General features: G+C 42.9%; 2 protein-coding genes across 2 annotated transcripts in view; one reads left to right on the top strand and one right to left on the bottom strand.

Moving 5' to 3' along the window:
- Nucleotides 1–3586, top strand: part of LOC116482488 (protein FAM24B) — a 57505-nt gene extending 53919 nt beyond the window's left edge. The window contains exons 2-4 of the mRNA XM_032175981.2: nt 649–1040; nt 1802–2070; nt 3289–3586. Coding sequence (XP_032031872.1) covers nt 649–1040; nt 1802–2070; nt 3289–3461 — 834 coding nt within the window. The 3' untranslated portion in view covers nt 3462–3586. The remainder of the gene's footprint in view (nt 1–648; nt 1041–1801; nt 2071–3288) is intronic.
- A 4504-nt stretch (nt 3587–8090) lies between these two features.
- Nucleotides 8091–13591, bottom strand: LOC116810365 (deleted in malignant brain tumors 1 protein). Its single transcript, XM_032754677.2, has 2 exons — nt 11437–13591; nt 8091–9118 (listed from the first exon to the last, which is right to left on the bottom strand). The coding sequence occupies exons 1-2, from the start codon at nt 11658–11660 to the stop codon at nt 8827–8829; spliced, it is 516 nt and encodes a 171-aa protein (XP_032610568.1). The 5' UTR covers nt 11661–13591; the 3' UTR covers nt 8091–8826.
- Nucleotides 13592–21923: the final 8332 nt, after the last annotated feature.

Consider the following 21923-nt stretch of genomic DNA (forward strand, 5'->3'; position numbering starts at 1 on the left):
CCTTGCAGCTTGATCTCAGACTGCTGTGCTAGCAATCAGCGAGACTCCGTGGGCATAGGACCCTCCGAGCCAGGTGCGGGACACAATCTCCTAGTGTGCCGTTTTCCAGGCCCGTTGGAAAAGCGCAGTATTAGGATGGGACTGACCCGATATTCCAGGTGCCGTCTGTTTCCCCTTTCTTTGACTAGGAAAGGGAACTCCCTGACCCCTTGCGCTTCCCGAGTGAGGCAATGCCTCGCCCTGCTTCGGCTCGTGCACAGTGCGCTTCACCGACTGTCCTGCACCCACTGTTAGGCACTCCCTAGTGAGATGAAACCGGTACCTCAAGCAGAAATGCAGAAATCACCCGTCTTCTGTGTCGCTGGGGCTGGGAGCTGGAGACCGGAGCTGTTCCTATTCGGCCATCTTGGCTCCACCCCTATCTTCAGGTCTTTCTAATACAAGCTGTATTTCTCATCTCATTCTTTCTTTCTTTCCTGGAATATTTCTTCAATAAAATACATTTAAGGTTTATAGTATTCTGACATGAAAGCTGTTACCTCGTGATTTAAGAAAATTATGTCTGTACCTGCAAATGATATCCACATCTATGCTCTAAAATATTACTGGACTTAAAATATAAAAATTGAATTCTGTCTTGTTCTGCAGGTAGAAGATCAGTCAATTACTTACACCAATATAATCACCTTTTCTGCATCCTCAACTTCTGAAGTGATCACCTGTCAGAAACAACTCCAGATTATTGTGAAGTGTGAAATGGGACATAATTCTACAGTGGAGATAATGTACATAACAGAAAATGATGTAATACAAAATCAAAATGCACTGGGCAAATATAACACCAGCATGGCTCTTTTTGAATCCAATTCATTTGAAAAGACTTTACTTGAATCACCATATTATGTGGATTTGAACCAAACTCTTTTTGTTCAAGTTAGTCTGCACACCTCAGATCCAAATTTGGTGGTGTTTCTTGATACCTGTAGAGCCTCTCCCACCTCTGACTTTGTATCTCCAACCTACGACCTAATCAAGAGTGGGTATGTATTAATGTAACTGATGTATGTATGATATTCCTTCCTGTGGAATAATAATTTCAATAAAGTAATTTTTTGTGTTGTATATATATACATTTTTCCTAGCACTACATGAAATTTCATTAAATTTGTTCTAATCATTTTATAAAATAGTTACTATGTACTAATTATGAATAATTTAAACATTTATGCAGACACAGCTTATATCTAGAATTTTAAGTGTATTTACAAAATATTTGCTGGTAGAAATAAATTTATTTTTTGTGATAAAGGCTCTATTTGCGTTTTGGTTTTTGTATGTTTTGGTTATTTTCAACAAAAACCTAGATTATTTCATGTGTGTTATCTTTAAAATATAATGCCATCAGTAAAACATATGCAGCATTCTTAAGAGAAAAAGTATAAAGTTCTTATTTGAAAGGAACAATTTCCTTTTTTCCTTACAATTTGTTGGATTTTAACTATGTCATTCGTACTGATACATTAATGATAAGCACGTAAGGAAAGAAGTTTGACTTCCAATACGTAAGTATTGGTTTTCTGATTAAGTTATATGGACCAGGAATTTTAGAGCTAGAAAGAACCTTGCTATCTCACCCAGGAATCAGATCTATTGTCTTAACTCACCGTAGTATGAACTAGAGACACTGTCTTCTTTTGAGAGAGATTTTTGGATTCACAACTTAGTTGAGAGAAGACTTTTTAGTACGGAAAAGACTGAATTTGTCTGTATCTTCTAAATATGTTCATAAATTCTGTTCCAGATGTAGTCGAGATGAAACTTGTAAGGTGTATCCCTTATTTGGACACTATGGGAGATTCCAGTTTAATGCCTTTAAATTCTTGAGAAGTATGAGCTCTGTGTATCTGCAGTGTAAAGTTTTGATATGTGATAGCAGTGACCACCAGTCTCGCTGCAATCAAGGTTGTGTCTCCAGAAGCAAACGAGACATTTCTTCATATAAATGGAAAACAGATTCCATCATAGGACCCATTCATCTGAAAAGGGATCGAAGTGCAAGTGGCAATTCAGGTAAGAAAAAAGCTATTCCATGATCAAAAAGCACATCATGGCTCGTAAAATGCTGCTCAAATCCAGTAACTCTTAAGCATGTACAGTTTAGAGATTTATAATAGTAGCTTTAGCAAATAAGTTGAATTTTAAGTATACAGGATTAGTATTCATTTCCATCAGTTGATAATATGCATACCATGTAGAGTGTAAGCATATGATACACTGATAGTTTGCCATTATTCATTTGGATTTTGAGTATAAGTATAATGTCCTCATCTCTAAAAACAAGTTTCTTTTAGTTTCCTGACTCCTTATTATAGATGCCATAGCAGATAATTGAATCAAAAGCAATGTATTTTAACTCCTAAATGAGTAAAACAAAATGAACTAGCATTCCACATAATAGCCTATTTGAAAAAAGTTATTAAAAAAAAAGACAATCTATTATATTAACATAGGCTAACCCTGCTTCTTTTGAAAGGCTTGAAACCTGAGATCTGCCCAGATGCATGAAAGGAATGATGGTAAATACTCAAGGAAGGTTCATAATTAAATGGCTTAAGATAAGCCTTAATGAAAGAAAAACTATAAGAAGTTATTTTAGTTGTAAATGGCATTAAAGGACCTTATGATCTCTGTATTTATTCATTATTATTAGCACTATAAAGGAGTATGGTTCTGGTTTGTAGCAAAATATTTCTATGGCAAAAACAGAAAAACAAACAAAAGTTAAATTCAGTAATTTTATAAACGCATTCACTAAGTGGCTTACATAGTGTATCTATAGACACTGGTTTGAAATTAGTTGAAAATTTATAAATGGAAGTCATTATGGAAATACCACCAATATGAGAAAAATATCTTTTTCCTATTTCAAGAGAATGAACAAATTTTTTTTTTCTGTTGACAAAATGTATTTTGGCAACAATGAGCAACAGTGACCATTAGTAAGTGAACCTGCATTTCCATTTGACTGTTATGCTTGAGTTTTACACATTTTTTGTGTGATATCGAGAAATCAAACTAAGTCAACCATTTGAAACAAGTTCAAAATTAAATATAAATATAAATAAATTCAACTATTTGATAATGGTTCCTCTATATTATGTTGGCATTGTGCATTATACATTAATTCATATATAAGATTCATAGGATATGTACAGGTATTATAAAAGCTACCAACATTTTATGTTAACACTTCTTAAAAAGTGATTTTCATCTTGTTTCCAATTTTAGGATTTCAGCATGAAACACATGCGGAAGAAACTCCAAACCAGCCTTTCAACAGTCTGCCTCTGTTTTCATTCATGGTTCTAGTTCTGAATGTAGTGATTGTAGCGACAATCACAGTGAGGCATTTTGTAAATCAACGGGCAGACTACAAATACCAGAAGCTGCAGAACTATTAACTAACAGGTCCAACCCTAAGTGAGACACATTTCTCCAGGATGCCAAAGGAAATGCTACCTCGTGGCTACATATATTATGAATAAATTAGGAAGGGCCTGAAAGTGACACACAGGCCTGCATGTCACTGTGTCAGTGTGTTTCATTACGAGACGATGGAAATAATACCACGTCAATTGGCTCTCATTTTAGGAACTAAAGATACAAAAATACTACATGAGGCCAAGCGCAGTGGCTCACGCCTATAATCTCAGCACTTTGGGAGGCCAAGGCAGGTGGATCACCTGAGGTCAGGAGTTCGAGACCAGCCTGACAAACGTGGTGAAACCCCATCTCTACTAAAAATACAAAAATTAGCTGGGTATGGTGACACATGCCTGTAATCCCAGCTACTCAGGAGGCTGAGGCAGAAGAATCACTTGAACCTGGGAGGCAGATGTTGCAGTGAGCCAAGATCACGCCAGCCTGGGCAAAAAGAGTGAAACTGTAAAAAAAAAAAATTACATGAATTAACACCTCCTTTTATAAATACAAAACATTTTAACCAAATATTAGGTGAAAAGAAAAAGGTTATTTTTACTTAAGTAGCCTTCAAAGATAGATATGTTTATTTTTTAGATGCAAGTATGCTACTTTTTGAAACATCAAAAGTTAGAATTTCTGAAACTAAAGCGTGAAAAGGAGAACCGCAGTCTCCTTGATTCACATGCCTTCCTGCTTTCACGCAGAGCCTCAGCATTTCTCACTGTAAGCATTTCAGGAAAGGGCTTTGGATAAACAAATGTATTGTCAAGTCCCCCATGGAGACTTCATACCGTTTCTGGGTTAATGAGATAAAAACATTTTTTTTTTCCCCTTCACCATCAAGCACCAAAGCCAAAGGTTCATTGTCCTCAAGGAGTAGCCAGTTTGGGTTTACACTTTCCCATTTACTGTGGCTGAACAAGTACAATTAAAGACCCCAGTGTGCACTGATTTTACACATGAAAACACAGAATCTAATCACCCTAGATGATCAACACAACTCTCTCTCATCATCTAACAACACACATAGTTTCGGGTTCTAACATGCATCCAAACAGGTAACCACATTCCCAAATGCCCAAAGGCATTCTCCTTCCTTCTAAACATGCATTGCATCTATGGGATGCTGAAGAGAATACACGGTAGATGTGATAGAAATCTCTGCCCTCACAGAACGCCTTTAGGACACTGATTTTCCAGCTCCAAATCACAACAGATCTTCCCCATTTTCTTTTCAATATCTCCATGTCGATCTCCTAAATATTAATACTTTCTCACGCAGCCACGCAGTGACTCTCTTCTATGTTCATCCAGGTAGCCTAAGTTGAACGACTGTGAAGTTATTTTTTAACCTAACGTGAAAACCCCTAAACATTTAATTAGAATGGGCAAATCAGGTTAAGTGCTTAAAAACAGTCTGGTCTGGTCACAGCCCTTCAGCCATCTCTCTATCCAAAACTGACTGGACATTCCCTGCTGGCCAACATGGTAGGGATTCAGATGCATATCAGGCACAAAAGTGTAACACTAAGAAAATGATCAAATATTGTGACTCACTAGATGGTGTAAAATCATATTACCATGAATCATAAGATCATTTGTAGTGGAGCTATTGAGGTATATCTCCAATATCAGTGCATATGCATTACCAATATGTGTGCTTCTATTTAAGTTTTCTTTCTTTAGAAAGGACTCCAGAGAAGTGATAAAAGTTCCTAGGTCTGGAGTGGGTGGCCTGGGTTCTAGTTCTTCTCACTTACCTGGTGGGTTACATGAGCTAGGTCACCTTCGGCCTTGGTGTCCATAATTTAAAACGGATTGGTAGCAGCTACCACCCCGCCCCCCCCCCCCCCCGGGCTGTGGTGAAGATTAAAAAACAGAATGTGTTTGCAGTCAGGAGCTATCCATGTTCCACTTACCATCAGTGAGACGTTGTCACTGCCAGCTCCAAAATCCCATTCTAGAATCTGCTTCTAATATGCTTGGGCCACATAGGTTGGGTTCCTGGGAAACAGACTCTGACACAGAGACTGGTGTACAGGAGGCCTCCTCAGGGGTGTTCTCGGGATCAGCCCCTGTGTCCTAGGAGGGAAGCAGAACCAGGCAGGGGAGTTAGTGCACAAAGAAGCAGCTGCAGCAGCAGGGTCTGGCCACTCCCCCAGGGTGTCCTGGGGCCGCTCTGCCCTTCAGAGATGCCCCACTGAGGCAAGGTGCTCAGACCTTTCTATGCTTCTGTGGATCAGTCATTGACTGAGGGCTGCCTGCAGGTGAAGGGGTTGTGAACTTGGATTAGACAACAGCCTTAAGCTGAGGGAAATTCTTGATGAGCAGTGGCACTGAGAGCCTGAGAGCCGCCAGCCACCAACACTGCCAGCAGCCTGGAGAATGAGTGACTTTCTCTGAGGGGACATCTGGGTGTCACCCTAGAGCGGTCATTCTACTCAACTTCTAAAAGGGATGGATTTTCAGAATATTTTACAAAGTAACTGTATGTTGTATTCAAAAGACTTACTTAACAAAGTGTTTTGGAGAGGCTAAAAACGAAGGGATGGGCAAGGGAATACCAGGCACACACAAACTAGAGGAGTGGGGTGGGGTGGAATCCGGGCTACCTCTGCTTTCCCAAGGCAGGTGGGGTCACCTCATTACTGCTGGGTTGGGATGAAAGTCCTGGCTCTCCACTGGGCCTCCTCTAACCAGGATAGAATAAAAGGGTGCCTCATCCCTTCCAAGTAGGGGTAAAAATTGAAGTCTAGACTCACCACCTGGTCTGCACCTGACATGAGGGCTGCAGGTGAGGGTCTCATTACTACCTGGAGGTGATGAGCATCCCAGTGCCCGCTTTGCCTTCTCTGACATCACTCTGGGTGAGGGAAGGGAAGAGAAGGAGGGCTGGGGGAGAGCAGAAGTCTAGGCTCTCCACTCAACATTTGTTGGCTGGGATGAAGGTGGGGCCACAGTGTTTCCCACAGCAGTTAGCTAGAGTAGGACAGTTTTCATCTAAGTGTTTTCTGTCTTGCTGGTTGCTCCTTTGCTGGTCCTTTGGTTAGAGAGAGCAGGCTTTTCTTGGTTCCTTTTGGTCTGTACCCTTGGTGTTTCTTGATTGCAGGCTTTTCCCTGTGAAGTGCATTTTGATCCATGAGGTATGGAATACTGAACAGTGGCCATGGCTTTCAAACTTCAGCCTTTCTGAGAATCACCTGGAATGCTTTTGGAGAAGGTTGCTTCCTGGATCCCATCCTTTGAACCACACACCAAGAGGAACTGATCTGGAAGTTCGTTTGGACCCTTGTTTATTAAAATGTTAGTTCTTTCATTGTCAAAACGTTCCATATTAGGGATTTGTTAAAAGTCATAAAATGCTAGGTTTTGGTAGCTGTGAGCTTCTACTTCCTCAACATGCTATGGGCCATGAATAAATACAGTTAATGGGTAGATGACTTTGAAAGTAGAAACCCTATCAGCCTACAATTACTTGGAAAAGCTCCTTTATTCATTTGAAGCAATTGCATGAAATACACATCAGATACTAAAATCATTGTTCCATGTGACTAAAGTTGGAGCTACTCAGGGACAAATAATTAACTCTGATTTAAAGATATCATTTTCACCAAACTGGCCAGTAATCACATTTCAGCAATTTCTATGTATAAGCAGGGAACTTCATTAAAATAAATACCAGTATATTTTACCAAGATAGTTGTTGATGAAGGGAAAATTTGTAATGAAACAGATGTTTGGCTCACAGGCTACACTACTCCTTGGGTCATTTGTCAGATTTTTAACCTTGAGGACCTCAGGGTTAGCTCCTAGGCTCTACCCAAAACTGCCCTCCTCCATGGGGGACTTGACAATACTGTAGTCCCATCCTGTGCATGTCATTTATTGACAAGGAGGGGAACCAGTCCTTGGAGATAGGGACCCATCTTTTAAATATTGCTACTGAATATTTCTTGACAAGCAAAAATAAAAGTCTCACTACGTTCAAGTCTGTTTCTTTAAAGACACCTTCAAGGATAGTGAGTCTAGCACAGGTCTCTTTCTGTTAAGGTAGAAAGTGAGATGAGAGTGGATGCTGCTCTCCTTCTCTGGGAGGATGCAGGAATAAGCTAATCTTTCCTTGTTTGCTTTTCAGGTTTTATGTGTACTTTTCAAGTTTCCCAAATGCTTTGAGGATTTGGGAAACAGACTGAGAACATGGCCACACGAACACCTGGTAGTGAAGTAGGAGGCGGGATTCAACTCTAGAGGCAGAGCTCGGGCACCGGACCAAATTGAGGACTAACTGAAACAGGGTTGGAAGCAGCTTTCAATCAGACATGCCCACCAGTGTGCCATGTCAATTTACTGTTGCCACGGCAGCACCTGGGAGTTACTGCCCCTTTCCATGTCAATGACCCACTAACTCAAAAGGTACTACCCCTTGCCTAGAAATTTCTGCATAAACCAACCCTTAATCTGCATGCAATTAAAAGTGAGTATTAATATGACTGCAAAACTGCCCTGAGCTGCTACTTTTTGCCTACAGGGTAGCCCTGCTCTGCAGGAGCAGTCATAGAGCAGTAACACCGCTGGAGCTGTAACATTGCCTCTTTGATAAAGCTGTTTTCTTCTACCTCCAGCTTGCTCTTGAATTCTTTTGTGGGCAAAGCCAAGAATCCTCGCAGGCTAAGCTTCTCTTTGGGGCTCGCCTGCCCTGCATCAGCAGCTCAGACAGCAGATACGTGGTTCCTGTGATTGCATTTCAGCCTTTCATTTGTAAGCTATAACCCAAACCCAACAAAGCCTAGGTCCAATTTATTCCCATCAAAACAAAATGATCAAAGCTTGTTGTGATGAGTAAATGACATGCTTGATTCAAGCAACGAGTTAGAGTTTAAAAAAATGAGTAGAGCTTAAAAAAATGAGTGGAGTTTAAAAAAATCAGTGACAGACACTTAGTTTATTTTTCCTAAGACTCTTGGCAAGAGCTGAAAATAAATCCTCATACCATCAGAGGATAAAAACAGAGATCCACTTAATAGCATCTGATGATTAAACAGTCAACTTAAAAAGACAATCTTTAAATTGACAATGCGGTATAGAGAGATAACCCTGCTCTTTGTAACATTTTGTACACTTTAAGAAAAGAATTAGAAAATGTAGCATTTGTGGCAGCAAAGAGAGTAATTGCCTTAGAAGTTTAGTAATCAGAGAAGATTTATTTAGTAACAAACCTCAGAGAAGCAATCCCCTCTGGCTGTTTCTTTGACCTGTCTCTATGCAGATAGCTTCTGATTGGTCAAACATTACTGAAGAGAAATAGACTTTGCTTTCTACAGATTCACATGAAAACTGCAGAAATCACTCAAGAGTCTTCCTCTGAGCAGTGACTTTGTGGATCTCCAGTGGCCCTCCCATTTGGAAATGCTCAGTCTGCTTTTCCTTGGCCTCCATATGGCCTGAAACTCTCCTACTCTGTCCTGCACAGCCCCGGGAGCAGAGAGAGGCATAGTCTCCCACCTTGCACACTGCAACCTTACACTGCAGATATACCACATCATAGCTGTCAAGAAAGCTGAAGGCATTGAACTTGAACTGAGCCATGTTCTTCTGGCGGGGATGGAGGTTGACGTAGGTATTGTCTTTGATGCACCTGATGGGGAGAAAAAACCCAGGACAAAAAGATTAACTTAAAGCACGATATGAGTTTACTGCAACCCAGATAATCAGGCGTGGACCCAGATCTCTGATTTGCAAATAGAGTTCTTCCCACTACCCACTCTTTCTTTCATAAAGAAACTTTTTAACACTACTATGAGTGGAAAAACCACTATTCCTGGACATAAATAGAAAGGAACTAGAAAATAAAAAAAAGTAATTAAATTCTAGGTAGAACTTTTGCCTTCAAAAGGCCTACTCTATTTTGTCCAAAGAGAGATGAAAAGTGTTGGTGGTTTTATTTGAAGGCAAACTTGGATTCTTTAAAAATGTACATCGGTAAACCCTAGGGAAAGCACCAAAAAAAAACTAAGAAAAGTGATGCATTCAGAGGAGATAAAATGAGTCATATAAAATGCTCAATTAAAACTGGAGAAGGCAGCACAAGGAGTGTGAGGAGACAAACAAGGAACAAATGCAACTAATAGAAAACAGTTACTGAGATGGTAGATTTTAATCCAACGATATCAAGAATCACTTTAAATATAAATGGTCTAAATATAGCAATTTAGAGGCAGAGTAGATTAAAAAACAAGTCCCAACTATTTATTGTCTACAAGAAACCCACTTTAAATATAAAGACACAGATAAGTTAAAAGTAAAGGGATGAAGAAAGATATACCATGCAAATACTAATCAAAAGAAAGGTGGAGTAGCTATATTAATTTCAGAAGAAAACAAACTTCAGAGCCAGGGTAATTATCAGGAAGCAAGATGGGTATTATATGAAAAGAAAGTGATCAGTCCTCCAAGAAGACACAATAATTTTTCTTGTGTAAGCACGTAACACAGTTTTAGATAGAACTGCAAAGAAAATCAACAAATCCACTATAATAGCCAGATACTTCAAAATTCCTCCAACGGTAGTTGACAGATCCAGCAGGAAGAATATCAGTGAGGATACAGATGACCTAAACAGCACTCCCAATCCACTAGATCAAATTGACATTTATAGAGCCCTCCATCCAGCAACAGCAGAACACACATTCTTCTCGAGCCCACATGGAATATTCATCAGGACAGACCACATTCTGGGCCATAAAAGACACTTAACAAATTTAAAAGAACAAAAATCACACAAAATACATTATCAGAATCGTGGAATTAAACTCAAAATTGAATAAGAACAATTCCTGGAAAATTCCCAAATGTTTGGAAATTAAACAACACATTTGTAAGTAACCCATGGGTCAAATAAATCTCAAAAGAGAAATTAAAAAATATTTTGAACTAAGTGATAATGAATATACAAGTCATCAAAAATTTGTGGAATGCAGCTAAAGCAGTGCTTAGAGGGAAATTTATAAAATACATATATTAGAAAAGAAGAAATATCTAAAATCTGTAGTCTAAGCTTTGAAAACTAGAGGAAGAAGAACAAATTAAGCCTGAAGAAAGCAGAAGAAAAAAGTGTCAGTTGTTAAATTCTGGCACCAAACTGAGCCTCTTGCCTGATATATTTATAAGGGGGGTTGAAAGGGAAGAGCTTTCTCACTCTGTGGCTCAGTGCAGTTTAGTGCCACCTCCGTGCACCTCTCACACCATAGCTCACACTGCCTATGGAAGGTGCTGTGTCCTGTCCCTCCCCTGGCTTTTGGAAACGGGTGCCACAGTGCTCTCCATGGACTTTCGGGTGCTGTGGTCCTCACCACTCTAAAACTGCCATTGAGTAGTAAGTGATGGATTTTTGTTGTTTTCAAACTTGTTGCCAACTGCCCATCTATAAGCACTTTGCCTCTGTTAAGGGACAAGAGAGCTATAAAGGCAAACAATTGGCCAAAGTTCTAACTTGGCAAATCTTTTGGTTAACCAAAGGAGCCAGAATAAGTCTCACAAGTATAACTAAGATCTTAGCTTGGGATAACCTATTAGTTCATCAGTGTAGGCCAATGCCCTAAGGGCCTGCACCATGAATGGGGAGTCCAGTGAAGTCATATGGCTGGAAGGGGCTGGAAGGGAAGGAGGCATGGACATGAAAGGGTGAAGTGAGGCAGCAGAGCCCAGAGCAGCAAGGGCCCTCCCCAGGACTGTGGGGAGGAAGTTAAGGGAAGGTGTCTATAACTGCCTGCCTATAACTATTTGTCCCCACTTGTGATCAAAGGATGGTGAAGGCTCCCACTGTGCCTCTGAGACACAGTGAGGACTCTGCACAAAGTTCTGATGTAGGAACACCATTTGAGAAGCCACAGGTTCCCTAAAGGCATGCCAGGTGAATATAACAGTCCACCCCAGAGGGCCTTCCATCTTCCTTACCCCTGCCGGATCAAATCATACTTGATGGTTGTAAAATCATGGGGATCAGGAGAAGCCACACAGGTATCCACGAAGAGCATCAGGTTGGGATTGAGGCTGTGGAGGGTGGCTTGGAGGAAGACCTCTTTCCTCTGGCTGTCATAGTAGGGCACCATGCCTCCCACATGCTGGGACTCAGGGGACTGGAGGAAGGATATGGACACAGTGTAGCCAGCACCCTCCATTGGGGCGTCATCCCCATGAATGATTTCAACTGTGGATGGGCCGTCCACCCTACAGGTGAACTTCAGCTTGGGCACCTTGTGCCGCACAATGACTCGGCCAGGGTGGCTCCGTGTCTGGCCTCTGATGGAGTTGGAGTAGCTGAGGGAGCCGAGGTGCTCCTGTGAGGATGAAAGAAGAGTTGTGGGCAGCACTCTTGGCTCCCTGACAAGCACCTGCCTCCATGAGCTGAGACCTCTCCTTCCCACCCTACTTGGCACCAGCTTGCTGACCTGCAGGAGGGAGGACCTCCCGGGGCCAGACCTCTGTGGTACTTAACACCACAAAGGGGTGACATGACATGTGGGGTGCACGCAGGGAGCCCCCAGTGGGCAAGTCTGGACTGTCCCTTCCATCCTGTGAGGACTAAGCTGTTGTGCTAGCTGTGAGGTGAGGTGGCAGGTCCAGCTGCTCCGAGCTCCCCTTCTGCTGAATTACTCCACAAGCTCCATTCCTGCAGGCTCCCAAAGGCCAACCCCACCCTCACCCCCAGAGCTCTTGTCCTCTCTTTGGTCTCTTCCCTGCCCTTGACTCCAGACCAGTACTGGCTCCATGTGAACTGTGGGCCTGGCCCTCCTGAACTTCACTCCCAGCCTTCAAATCCAACATGACTTGCAGGAGGTAAGGTTGTGCTGGGGCCAACAGGCAGGGGTCCCTGCCTCTCATGCCCTGTGTAGATGCCTAGAGGCTCAGCCTGCCCGGGAATTTTCAAAGAAGCCTCAGCTCGTGGGACTCAGATCCTGTGGCATTCTGCTTGGAACCTCCAAGAACTGCCCTGTCAGCTTAGGCCAATGTTTGTCAACTTTCTTCCACCATGGCCCCACTAAGGAGCCTCTGTAGACATCTTACTCATCCTGGCCTCTCTCAAACCCTGACTATGGATTGTGATATAAGTATACTGTTTATATACCAGATGTGTATCTGTGCTTGAGCTAGAAAGAAAGATATTATACTTTTTGCCTCTAAGAACCAATATCTATATCCCCCTGCCACCCATAAGGGTGACATTACCTTCCTTGAGAATCCCTGACTTAGAATAAAAGTCAAACTCCTCACCCACATGGTCCTGCCCTCCTTCCACTCTGATCTTGGGCTTCCTGGCCTCCAGTCTCTTCCTGAAAGCCCCAAGGCTGTGGCTGCCTCAGGACCTCAGCCCTGGCTGATCCCCACAACCTCTGCCTGGCTGCCCCAGCCTCAGCTTCCCAGCCACTAGCCTATTCAACACGGCTTCCCTTCCACCCCAAATGACTCTTCTACCCCTCCCTTGTTTTACTGTCTTCGTAACCTCTTTTAGTATAAAAAGGACCCTGGTTTGGGTGTTTGGTCCAATCCTGTCCCCCTTTTCATGAATGTAAGGGCCATGGAGCAGGGGCTCTGTCAGTCTTGTGGCTGCTGTGTCCCCAGCACCTAGAAGGTGACCCATCCACTGACTCTGAAAGCAGACATGGACCTCTGTGCAGCAGTGTTTTTCTTATCGGTGCTCCCTGACCCTGCTGACTGCTACCCCAGCACCCTGGTCAGCTCATGGGGTTTTCAGGGGAAGCTGAGCCAGCCAGGCCAAAGAGAACATTTGTAGGGTCTTCCCTGATGGCCCAGAAGCTTCCCTGGGAGTGCCCACTTCCCAGACACAGGCAGCATGGATCCTGGGGCAGAAACTTCTGAGGTTAAAAAGTAGAATTGTCAAAGCAAAAAGGATAAGAATGACTATGATCTGTGCAATGAAATAGATAAAATGTGAATGAATTCAACCTCCAACAATGCCAAGGGTTTCCTGGCCTCATGTTTGTGTCTAATCAGGGGATGTAAAAGAATAGAGGAGCAGTATGGGGATCTTGCTTGGGAACAGGTTATCCTGTTTAAATACTGAGAAAAAAAATATTCTGTGGTTATACACTCTCCCTATATCTCTGGTGTACTTGTTTTCTTAACTTCAATACCATTGTTTTGTGAAATAAACCAGTGGTCAAGGAAAATTAAATAAACATATGTATGTCATGATTTATAAATATCCTAAAGGTTTGCTTTCTTGATCATGGAATGCAGTTACCTGCTTAGAAACCTAGCAGTCAGATGGGCAAGTGGACAATCTGTCTTCCCGCATGCCTGTCACCATAGCTTGCACGTGGTAGGTGTAAAACAATGCTCAATCAAGAGGCATGTGTAGAAAATACATTGCCTCTGGAGTGAAAAGAATATACCATCCATCCATCCATCCATCCATCCATCCATCCATCCATCCACACATCCATCAGCCCATCAGCACTCAATACTTGTTATTGTGTATCCCAAATTCCCCAAAGGAAGGCAAGTTTCAGACAAACTAATGAGCTGCTCTATGTCTTACCAAACTCAGAAATGAAGTTATGGTTTGCATTTTCCCTCTATCCTTACACGGATTTTTAATAGGTGGTGGAATTTCCCAAACTTTTCACCCGGGCCTCATCCACAGAAGGGTAGCACCACCTGGGAAGTGTCCTACCTGCTGGATAGTGCCACAGTGGCCATAGGGAATGTTGAAGATCAGGTAGCGTCCCATGACTTTGGGGCGACATAGCTCATCATTTAAGTGGATGTCCCAGGAGGAGTAGCCCAGCCTCCGGAGATAGCCTCGGTCAATGATGGCTTGGAAGAGGTGAGGCAAGCAAGATAGCTGGGCTGCAGGAGGGGAAGATGGAGAAATCCTCACAAAGAGAAACTGGTTCACTGGTCATGTAGGTCCTGGGTGCGCGTATATCTTTACTTCATTAAACTACCATGAACAACACCCTGAGCTGGGGCTGAATCAGCTCTCCTCACATCCCACCCTTGACTTGACTTTCATTAATTTTACTTATACCAACCCTTTTCCAAGAAGCCTTTGAGGTCATGCCACACCCTTGGGGAATCCGACCCATAGCCCACATTCCATGCATGGCTCATTTCTCATGTTGAGAACTCTGTGCCTGAACATAATCTATCTGGGTCTTTGTATGGAGGTAAGTTGGAGAAAGGGAACCTGGGTGCAAAGGGGCTTTTTCCCAACCTCCTAAAACCCAGCGAGTGGGTGGAAATCCAGAGATCTCAGTGTAAACACAGAAGCAGGTCCCCCTCACAGCCTGTTCTTTCTCCACTGCTTGGCTGTTTTCTTAGCTCCCCCATCAGCATCCTTAGCCTCAGACCCTAGAGGGAAGACTTTACCATTGTCCTTAGGTACAAGAGAGTTAGCCAGACCTGGTGAGAGAAGGATGAAAACAAATGTCAACTGTGTTGGAACACTGCAAGAGGATAATGTAGCTGGTAGTAGACATGAAGTGTAGGGGAATGGGCTCATTTGATTTCGCTACTAAAGCTGGGGTACAGTGACATGAGAATTTTCCAGATCATTCAAAGGAAAGGAGGGCCCATGGCCTCCTAATGGAGCTGGAGCCTGGCATGTGTGAACTACAGTTGAGAATACATGTATCATCAATTCCAAGATTTATTGGAGCAAGAGAATAGTAGACACATGGCTTCTAAGGTTATAATGCTATCCTGTGTTTGAACACTGATTGGTGTCCTTTCCCAAGCACATGAGACACTTGGAGCCTCAAGCTGGGAAAGATGTAATTTGCAGATATCAAAGTCTTCTCCAGCTCAGAAGCAAGACAGGACAGTACCCCAGGGCCACTACCCAGCCCAGGAAGCATGGCCAGCTAAGTTCACTTAACCCCTCAGTGAATGTCCAAAGGACCCACTTGGTATATAATCCAAAAATGGAAAATGGATTGTTATTTAGAATCGGTCCCCTGACAGCATCAGGAATAGCTGGAACCAGGAACTGACATAATCAAAACAAGGATCTGGAAGGTGAGGGCCCCATGACCCTAGCACACATTCATACTCCTTGACTCAGTGTGATTCATGTCTGTCTTCAGGGGCCTCTGACAGCTTTTCTATTTGGGTCTCATGTCTATGCAAAACAAGGCAATATCTACAAAGGCAAAAGCAATGGCAACAATTCCTTTGATTTACCCGTAAAAAACTAAGAATGGAATAGACAAGGTGAGCTCAGACTTGTGTATCAAATCCTAGAATTCCATAACTCCTTGAGGTTTAGGGTAAGTTTAGGACACATATAAAGAAGCAGTGCTCCATACAGAAGGTAGTCAACCTCTTGAAGTCAGAATGCCCAGACAGATGTTGGGTGATAAAATACATTCCAGGAAAGGTATAGGCCAAGTCTTGGATGAAAGGGACATCAGAGGAGCCAGGGACACCCTGGGGTGTCTTTCTGACTTCTGAGGGTTAGGGCCAGGTGAGGAGGAGTGTCTACCCAGGACTACGCTCTTGAAGCCCTCCTCCGAGATGGAAAGAGGGACTGGACAAATCGTAGACAAACAGCAGCAAGTTCGACGGCCTTAGTCATTTTGTTACACCGCCACTCCTTCCTTTGACCCCCATCATCATTTAACTGTATTTCAGAACCAATACTGCGCTGAACTGGAATTAGACAAAAGTGATGAGTGCGCCCCCAAGCCTGGATGATTAAAACGTTTGCCACCAAGGGTACCTAACCAACATGCTTTCGGTAGCATAGGATCTGGGACCCTGGCCGCACCTGATATCCCCAGGATGGTGAATTTGGACCCCAGGAATGTGAGGAGAGAAAAGGCAGGGTGGGCAGGGGATGCGGTACCTGTGCACACCACGCCCGCGTCCTCACGGTGCTGGCAGTTGTGCCGGGCCCATCCCAAGTGGTTGCAGCGCTCCAGCGCGTCCTCGTTGCCGGCGCAGTGCACGTTGTCCAACAGGATGGGCCCGGTGCCCTGGCCAAAGTGGCCGCGGCCCGGGGCGCCCAGAGCACGGCTGCAACCCAGAAGGCGGCACACCACGCGGGCGTTCCTGATGTTCCAGTGGTCGTCGCACACCGTGCCCCACACGCCCTGGTGCTGCAGCTCCACCCGGCCTTCGCAGGGGCTCCGCCCACCCGCCAGGCGCAGGGGCGGCTCTGTGCGGCGAGAGAAGCGGTCAGGTGGGAAGAAACTCGAGGTCAGGTTTCCATCCTGGACAGGATCGCAGGGTGCCACTTGCTATTTGCAATACCAACTGTTTCTGGTTTTGCTGTTCTCTAACACACACACACACACACACACACACACACACACACACACACACACACACACACACACACACACACACACACACACACACACACACACACACACTTTCTCTCATACAGTAAAGCCTTAATTATCTGAAGCCCTCCAGGAATGGTCCTTGTGGGCAAGCCTAGTTTTCCAGGTACCTAAGAACTTAGTCTTCAAACAAAAATATAAAAACCCAAAGAAAACAAAGCAAACAGGCAAAACAAAAAACCAAAACACTTCCAAATATTTAGGAACAGTTGTTCTAAAATGAGGCACTGCCTTGACTCATCAAACATGTATCCAATGAAATTACTTTTACTCTTGATGGCGAAGAGGTCATATGCTCGCTCTAAAAACCATATTGTACAACCCAGCTCTTCCACTTGGTATTTACTCAAGATGAACGAATGTGTATGTCCACAGAAAGATTTGGATAGAGCAGAAGCCTCCACAACAGCCCAAATCCAGAAACCATCCCGATGCCCATCTGCAGGAGAAGGGGTAAATCATGGTATAGGCACACGGTAGAATAATACTGTGCAGTAAAAAAAAGTCACAGATGACCAATATGTTTGTTCCTTTATGAATCTCAAAAACATTTGAAGTGTAAGAAGTTAAAAACATGACAACACATGTTATTTGATTCCATTTATATGACATTCTAGTAAAACAAACCTATTCTATAGTGACGGAAGGCAGATCAGTGTTTGCCTGGGGAAGGTGGGAGAGATTTACTGAGAAAGGGCATGATGGAACTTCCTGGGATGATGGAAACGCTCTCTACCTTGATGGTGGTGGTGGCTACACAGTTGTGTATGTTAGGTAAAACTCATAGATGCATGCAGTTTATTGTATAGAAATTATACTTCAAAAAGATTGATTTGAAAAATAAAAAGAATAAAAAATAAAGTCTATATTCTGTTGGTGGTATCATGCCCACAGACGTGTAGAATGATTTGCCTTTATATTGGTCTGTGGTAACTGCATCTTTCAATTTTCTGCTCTGTTTGACACATAAAAGATGCTTAGTGAATGTTAAACACTACGGGCTTCTGTTTCTCTGTGACTGTAGTATGCTGGTCTAGGCTGGTTACTCTTCTCATCTTATTTATTGCTGTAATATTGGAAGCAAGATAATCATGCTTGTTTGAACTATGAATAAGGGTAAATATCTTCTGGGTAAGGTTTTGGGAAGTGAATTTTGGGATTTCAACCTACAAAGTGCATGTGTATCCACACACACACCTGTGTCTGCACATATACACCTACAAGCTCATAAAATTTTCCTGTAAAGAGTAAGGAAGTTAAATGAAAAATAAATATGATCCTAACAGTATTAATAGAGTTATGATCATTTTAGCATTTAGAGACAAACAAAAATTACCAAGTACAGGGACCATCTTTTCATCAACTGAAATTTTAACTGTAAATAAGAAAAAAAAAATTTAAAAATGTGTATTCATATTTATATTCAAACCTGAAAAAGAACCAAACATTTTCTGTAATTTCAGATACCAATACATTGTTTAAGTTCCTACTTTAGTTTGGGTGCAGAAATATTATCCAGTAAGTTTTACTTTTTTTTGCCATCAAAATGTATTAAATGGCCAGGTGCCAGCGCTCACACCCATAATCCCAGCACTTTGGGAGGTTGAAGTGGGAGAACCACTTGCATCCAGGAGCTCAAGACCAGCCTGGGCAATATGGCGAGAGCCAGTATGTATTAAAAAAATTTCAAAAATTAGCTGCAGGGTGGTGCACACCTGTGTTCCTAGCTACTTGGGAGGCTGAAGTGGGAGGATCATTTGAGCACAAGAGGTCAAGGCTGCAGTGATTACACTACCACACTCCAGCCTTGGCAACAGAGAAAGACCCTATCCCAAAAAAAAAAAAAAAAAAGGTAATAAGCAGTGCTGTATCCTGTTTATTCTCCAGATATAAAATAATGTATTAAATGGTCAGAAAAAAAGCTTTATAAATATACTGAATTTTGAAAGGAAGAATTAAAAAAACATATTTTGTGGAAAACATTTTTATAAGGCTGAAAATGAAGCCAAGAAAATCAAGTTAGTGGGTGAAGCCAAGATGGCTGAATAGAAACAGCTTTGGTCTACAGCTCCCAGCGTGAGTGACGCAGAAGACGGGTGATTTCTGCATTTCCATCTGAGGTACTGGGTTCATCTCACTACAGACTGCCAGACAGTGGGTGCAGGACAGTGGGTGCAGCGCACCGTGCCCGAGCCGAAGCAGGGCGAGGCACTGCCTCACTTGGGAAGCACAAGGGGTCAGGGAGTTCCCTTTCCTAGTCAAAGAAAGGGGTGACAGATGGCACCTGGAAAATCGGGTCACTCCCACCCTTATACTGCACTTTTCCAGCGGGCTTAAAAAATGGCACACCAGGAGATTATATCCCGCACCTGGCTCAGAGGGTCCTACACCCACGGAGTCTCGCTGATTGCTAGCACAGCAGTCTGAGATCAAACTGCAACATGGCAGTGAGGCTGGGGGAGGGGTGCCTGCCATTGCCCAGGCTTGCTTAGGTAAACAAAGCAGCCGGGAAGCTCGAACTGGGTGGAGCCCACCACAGATCAAGGAGGCCTCCCTGCCTCTGTAGGCTCCACCTCTGGGGGCAGGGCACAGACAGACAAAAATTCAGCAGGAACCTCTAAAGACTTAAATGTCCCTGTCTGACTGACAGCTTTGAAGAGAGTAGTGGTTCTCCCAGCACGCAGCTGGAGATCTGAGAATTGACAGACTGCCTCCTAAAGTGGGCCCCTGACCCCTGAGCAGCCTAACTGGGAGGCATCCCCCAGTAGGGACAGACTGACACCTCACTTGGCCAGGTACTCATCTGAGACAAAACTTCCAGAAGAACTATCAGACAGCTGAATTTGTGGTCTCACGAAAAACAGCTGTTCTGCAGTCACCGCTGCTGACACCCAGCCAAACAGGGTCTGGAGTGGACCTCTAGCAAACTCCAACAGACCTGCAGCTGAGGGTCCTGTCTGGTAGAAGGAAAACTAACAAACAGAAAGGACATCCACACCAAAAACCCATCTGTACATCACCATCATCAAAGACCAAAAGTAGATAAAACCACAAAGATGGGGAAAAAACAGAGCAGATAAACTGGAAACTCTAAAAAGCAGAGCACCTCTCCTCCTCCAAAGGAACGCAGTCCCTCACCAGCAACGGAACAAAGCTGGATGGAGAATGACTTTGACGAGTTGAGAGAAGAAGGCTTCAGACGATCAAACTACTCCGAGTTACGGGAGGAAATTCAAAACAATAGCAAAGAAGTTAAAAACTTTGAAAAAAAATTAGATGAATGGATAACTAGAATAACCAATGGAGAGAAGGGCTTAAAGGAGCTGATGGAGCTGAAAGCCAAGTATCGAGAACTACATGAAGATTGCAGAAGCCTCGGTAGCCGATGCGATCAACTGGAAGAAAGGGTATCGATGGAAGATGAAATGAATTCGAACCAATGGCAAAGAAGTTAAAAGCTTTGAAAAAAAATTAGATGAATGGATAACTAGAATAACCAATGCAGAGAAGTCCTTAAAAGACCTGAGGGAGCTGAAAACCACAGCACGAGAACTACATGATGAATGCACAAGCCTCAGTAACCGATGTGATCAATTGGAAGAAAGGGTATCAGCGATGGAAGACAAAATGAATAAAATGAAGCGAGAAGAGAAGTTTAGAGAAAAAAGAATAAAAAGAAACAAACAAAGCCTCCGAGAAATATGGGACTATGTGAAAAGACCAAATCTACATATGATTGGTGTACCTGAAAGTGACAGGGAGAATGGAACCAAGTTGGAAAACACATTGCAGAATATTATCCAGGAGAACTTCCCCAATCTAGCAAGGCAGGCCAACATTCAAATTCAGGAAATACAGAAAACGCCACAAAGATACTCCTCGAGAAGAGCAACTCCAAGACACATAATTGTCAGACTCACCAAAGTCGAAATAAAGGAAAAAATGTTAAGGGCAGCCAGAGAGAAAGGTCGGGTTACCCACAAAGGGAAGCCCATCAGACTAACAGCGGACCTCTTGGCAGAAACTCTACAAGCCAGAAGAGAGTGGGGGCCGATATTCAACATTCTTAAAGAAAAGAATTTTCAACCCAGAATTTCATATCCAGCCAAACTAAGCTTCATAAGTGAAGGAGAAATAAAATCCTTTACAGACAAGCAAATGCTGAGAGATTTTGTCACCACCAGGCCTGCCCTAAAAGAGCTCCTGAAGGAAGCACTAAATATGGAAAGGAACAACCAGTACCAGCCACTGCAAAAACATACCAAATTGTAAAGACCATCAAGGCTAGGAAGAAACTGCATCAACTAATGAGCAAAATAACCAGCTAACATAATGATGACAGGATCAAATTCACACATAACAATATTAACTTTAAATGTAAATGGGGTAAATGCTCCAATTAAAAGACACAGACTGGCAAATTGGATAAAGAGTCAAGACCCATCAGTGTGCTGTATTCAGGAAACCCATCTCACGTGCAGAGACACACATAGGCTCAAAATAAAGCGATGGAGGAAAATCTACCAAGCAAATGGAAAACAAAAAAAAAGGCAGGGGTTGCAATCCTAGTCTCTGATAAAACAGACTTTAAACCAACAAAGATCAAAAGAGACAAAGAAGGCCATTACATAATGGTAAAGGGATCAATTCAACAAGAAGAGCTAACTATCCTAAATATATATGCACCCAATACAGGAGCACCCAGATTCATAAAGCAAGTCCTGAGTGACCTACAAAGAGACTTAGACTCCCACACAATAATAATGGGAGACTTTAACACCCCACTGTCAACATTAGACAGATCAACGAGACAGAAAGTTAACAAAGATATCCAGGAATTGAACTCAGCTCTGCACCAAGTGGACCTAATAGACATCTACAGAACCTTTCACCCCAAATCAACAGAATATACATTTTTTTCAGCGCCACACCACACCTATTCCAAGATTGACCACATAGTTGGAAGTAAAGCTCTCCTCAGCAAATGTAAAAGAACAGAAATTATAACAAACTGTCTCTCAGACCACAGTGCAATCAAACTAGAACTCAGGATTAAGAAACTCACTCAAAACC

The sequence above is a fragment of the Hylobates moloch genome, unplaced genomic scaffold (assembly GCF_009828535.3).
Source record: "Hylobates moloch isolate HMO894 unplaced genomic scaffold, HMol_V3 SCAFFOLD_3, whole genome shotgun sequence".
In the NCBI taxonomy this organism is placed as follows: Eukaryota; Metazoa; Chordata; class Mammalia; order Primates; family Hylobatidae; genus Hylobates; species Hylobates moloch.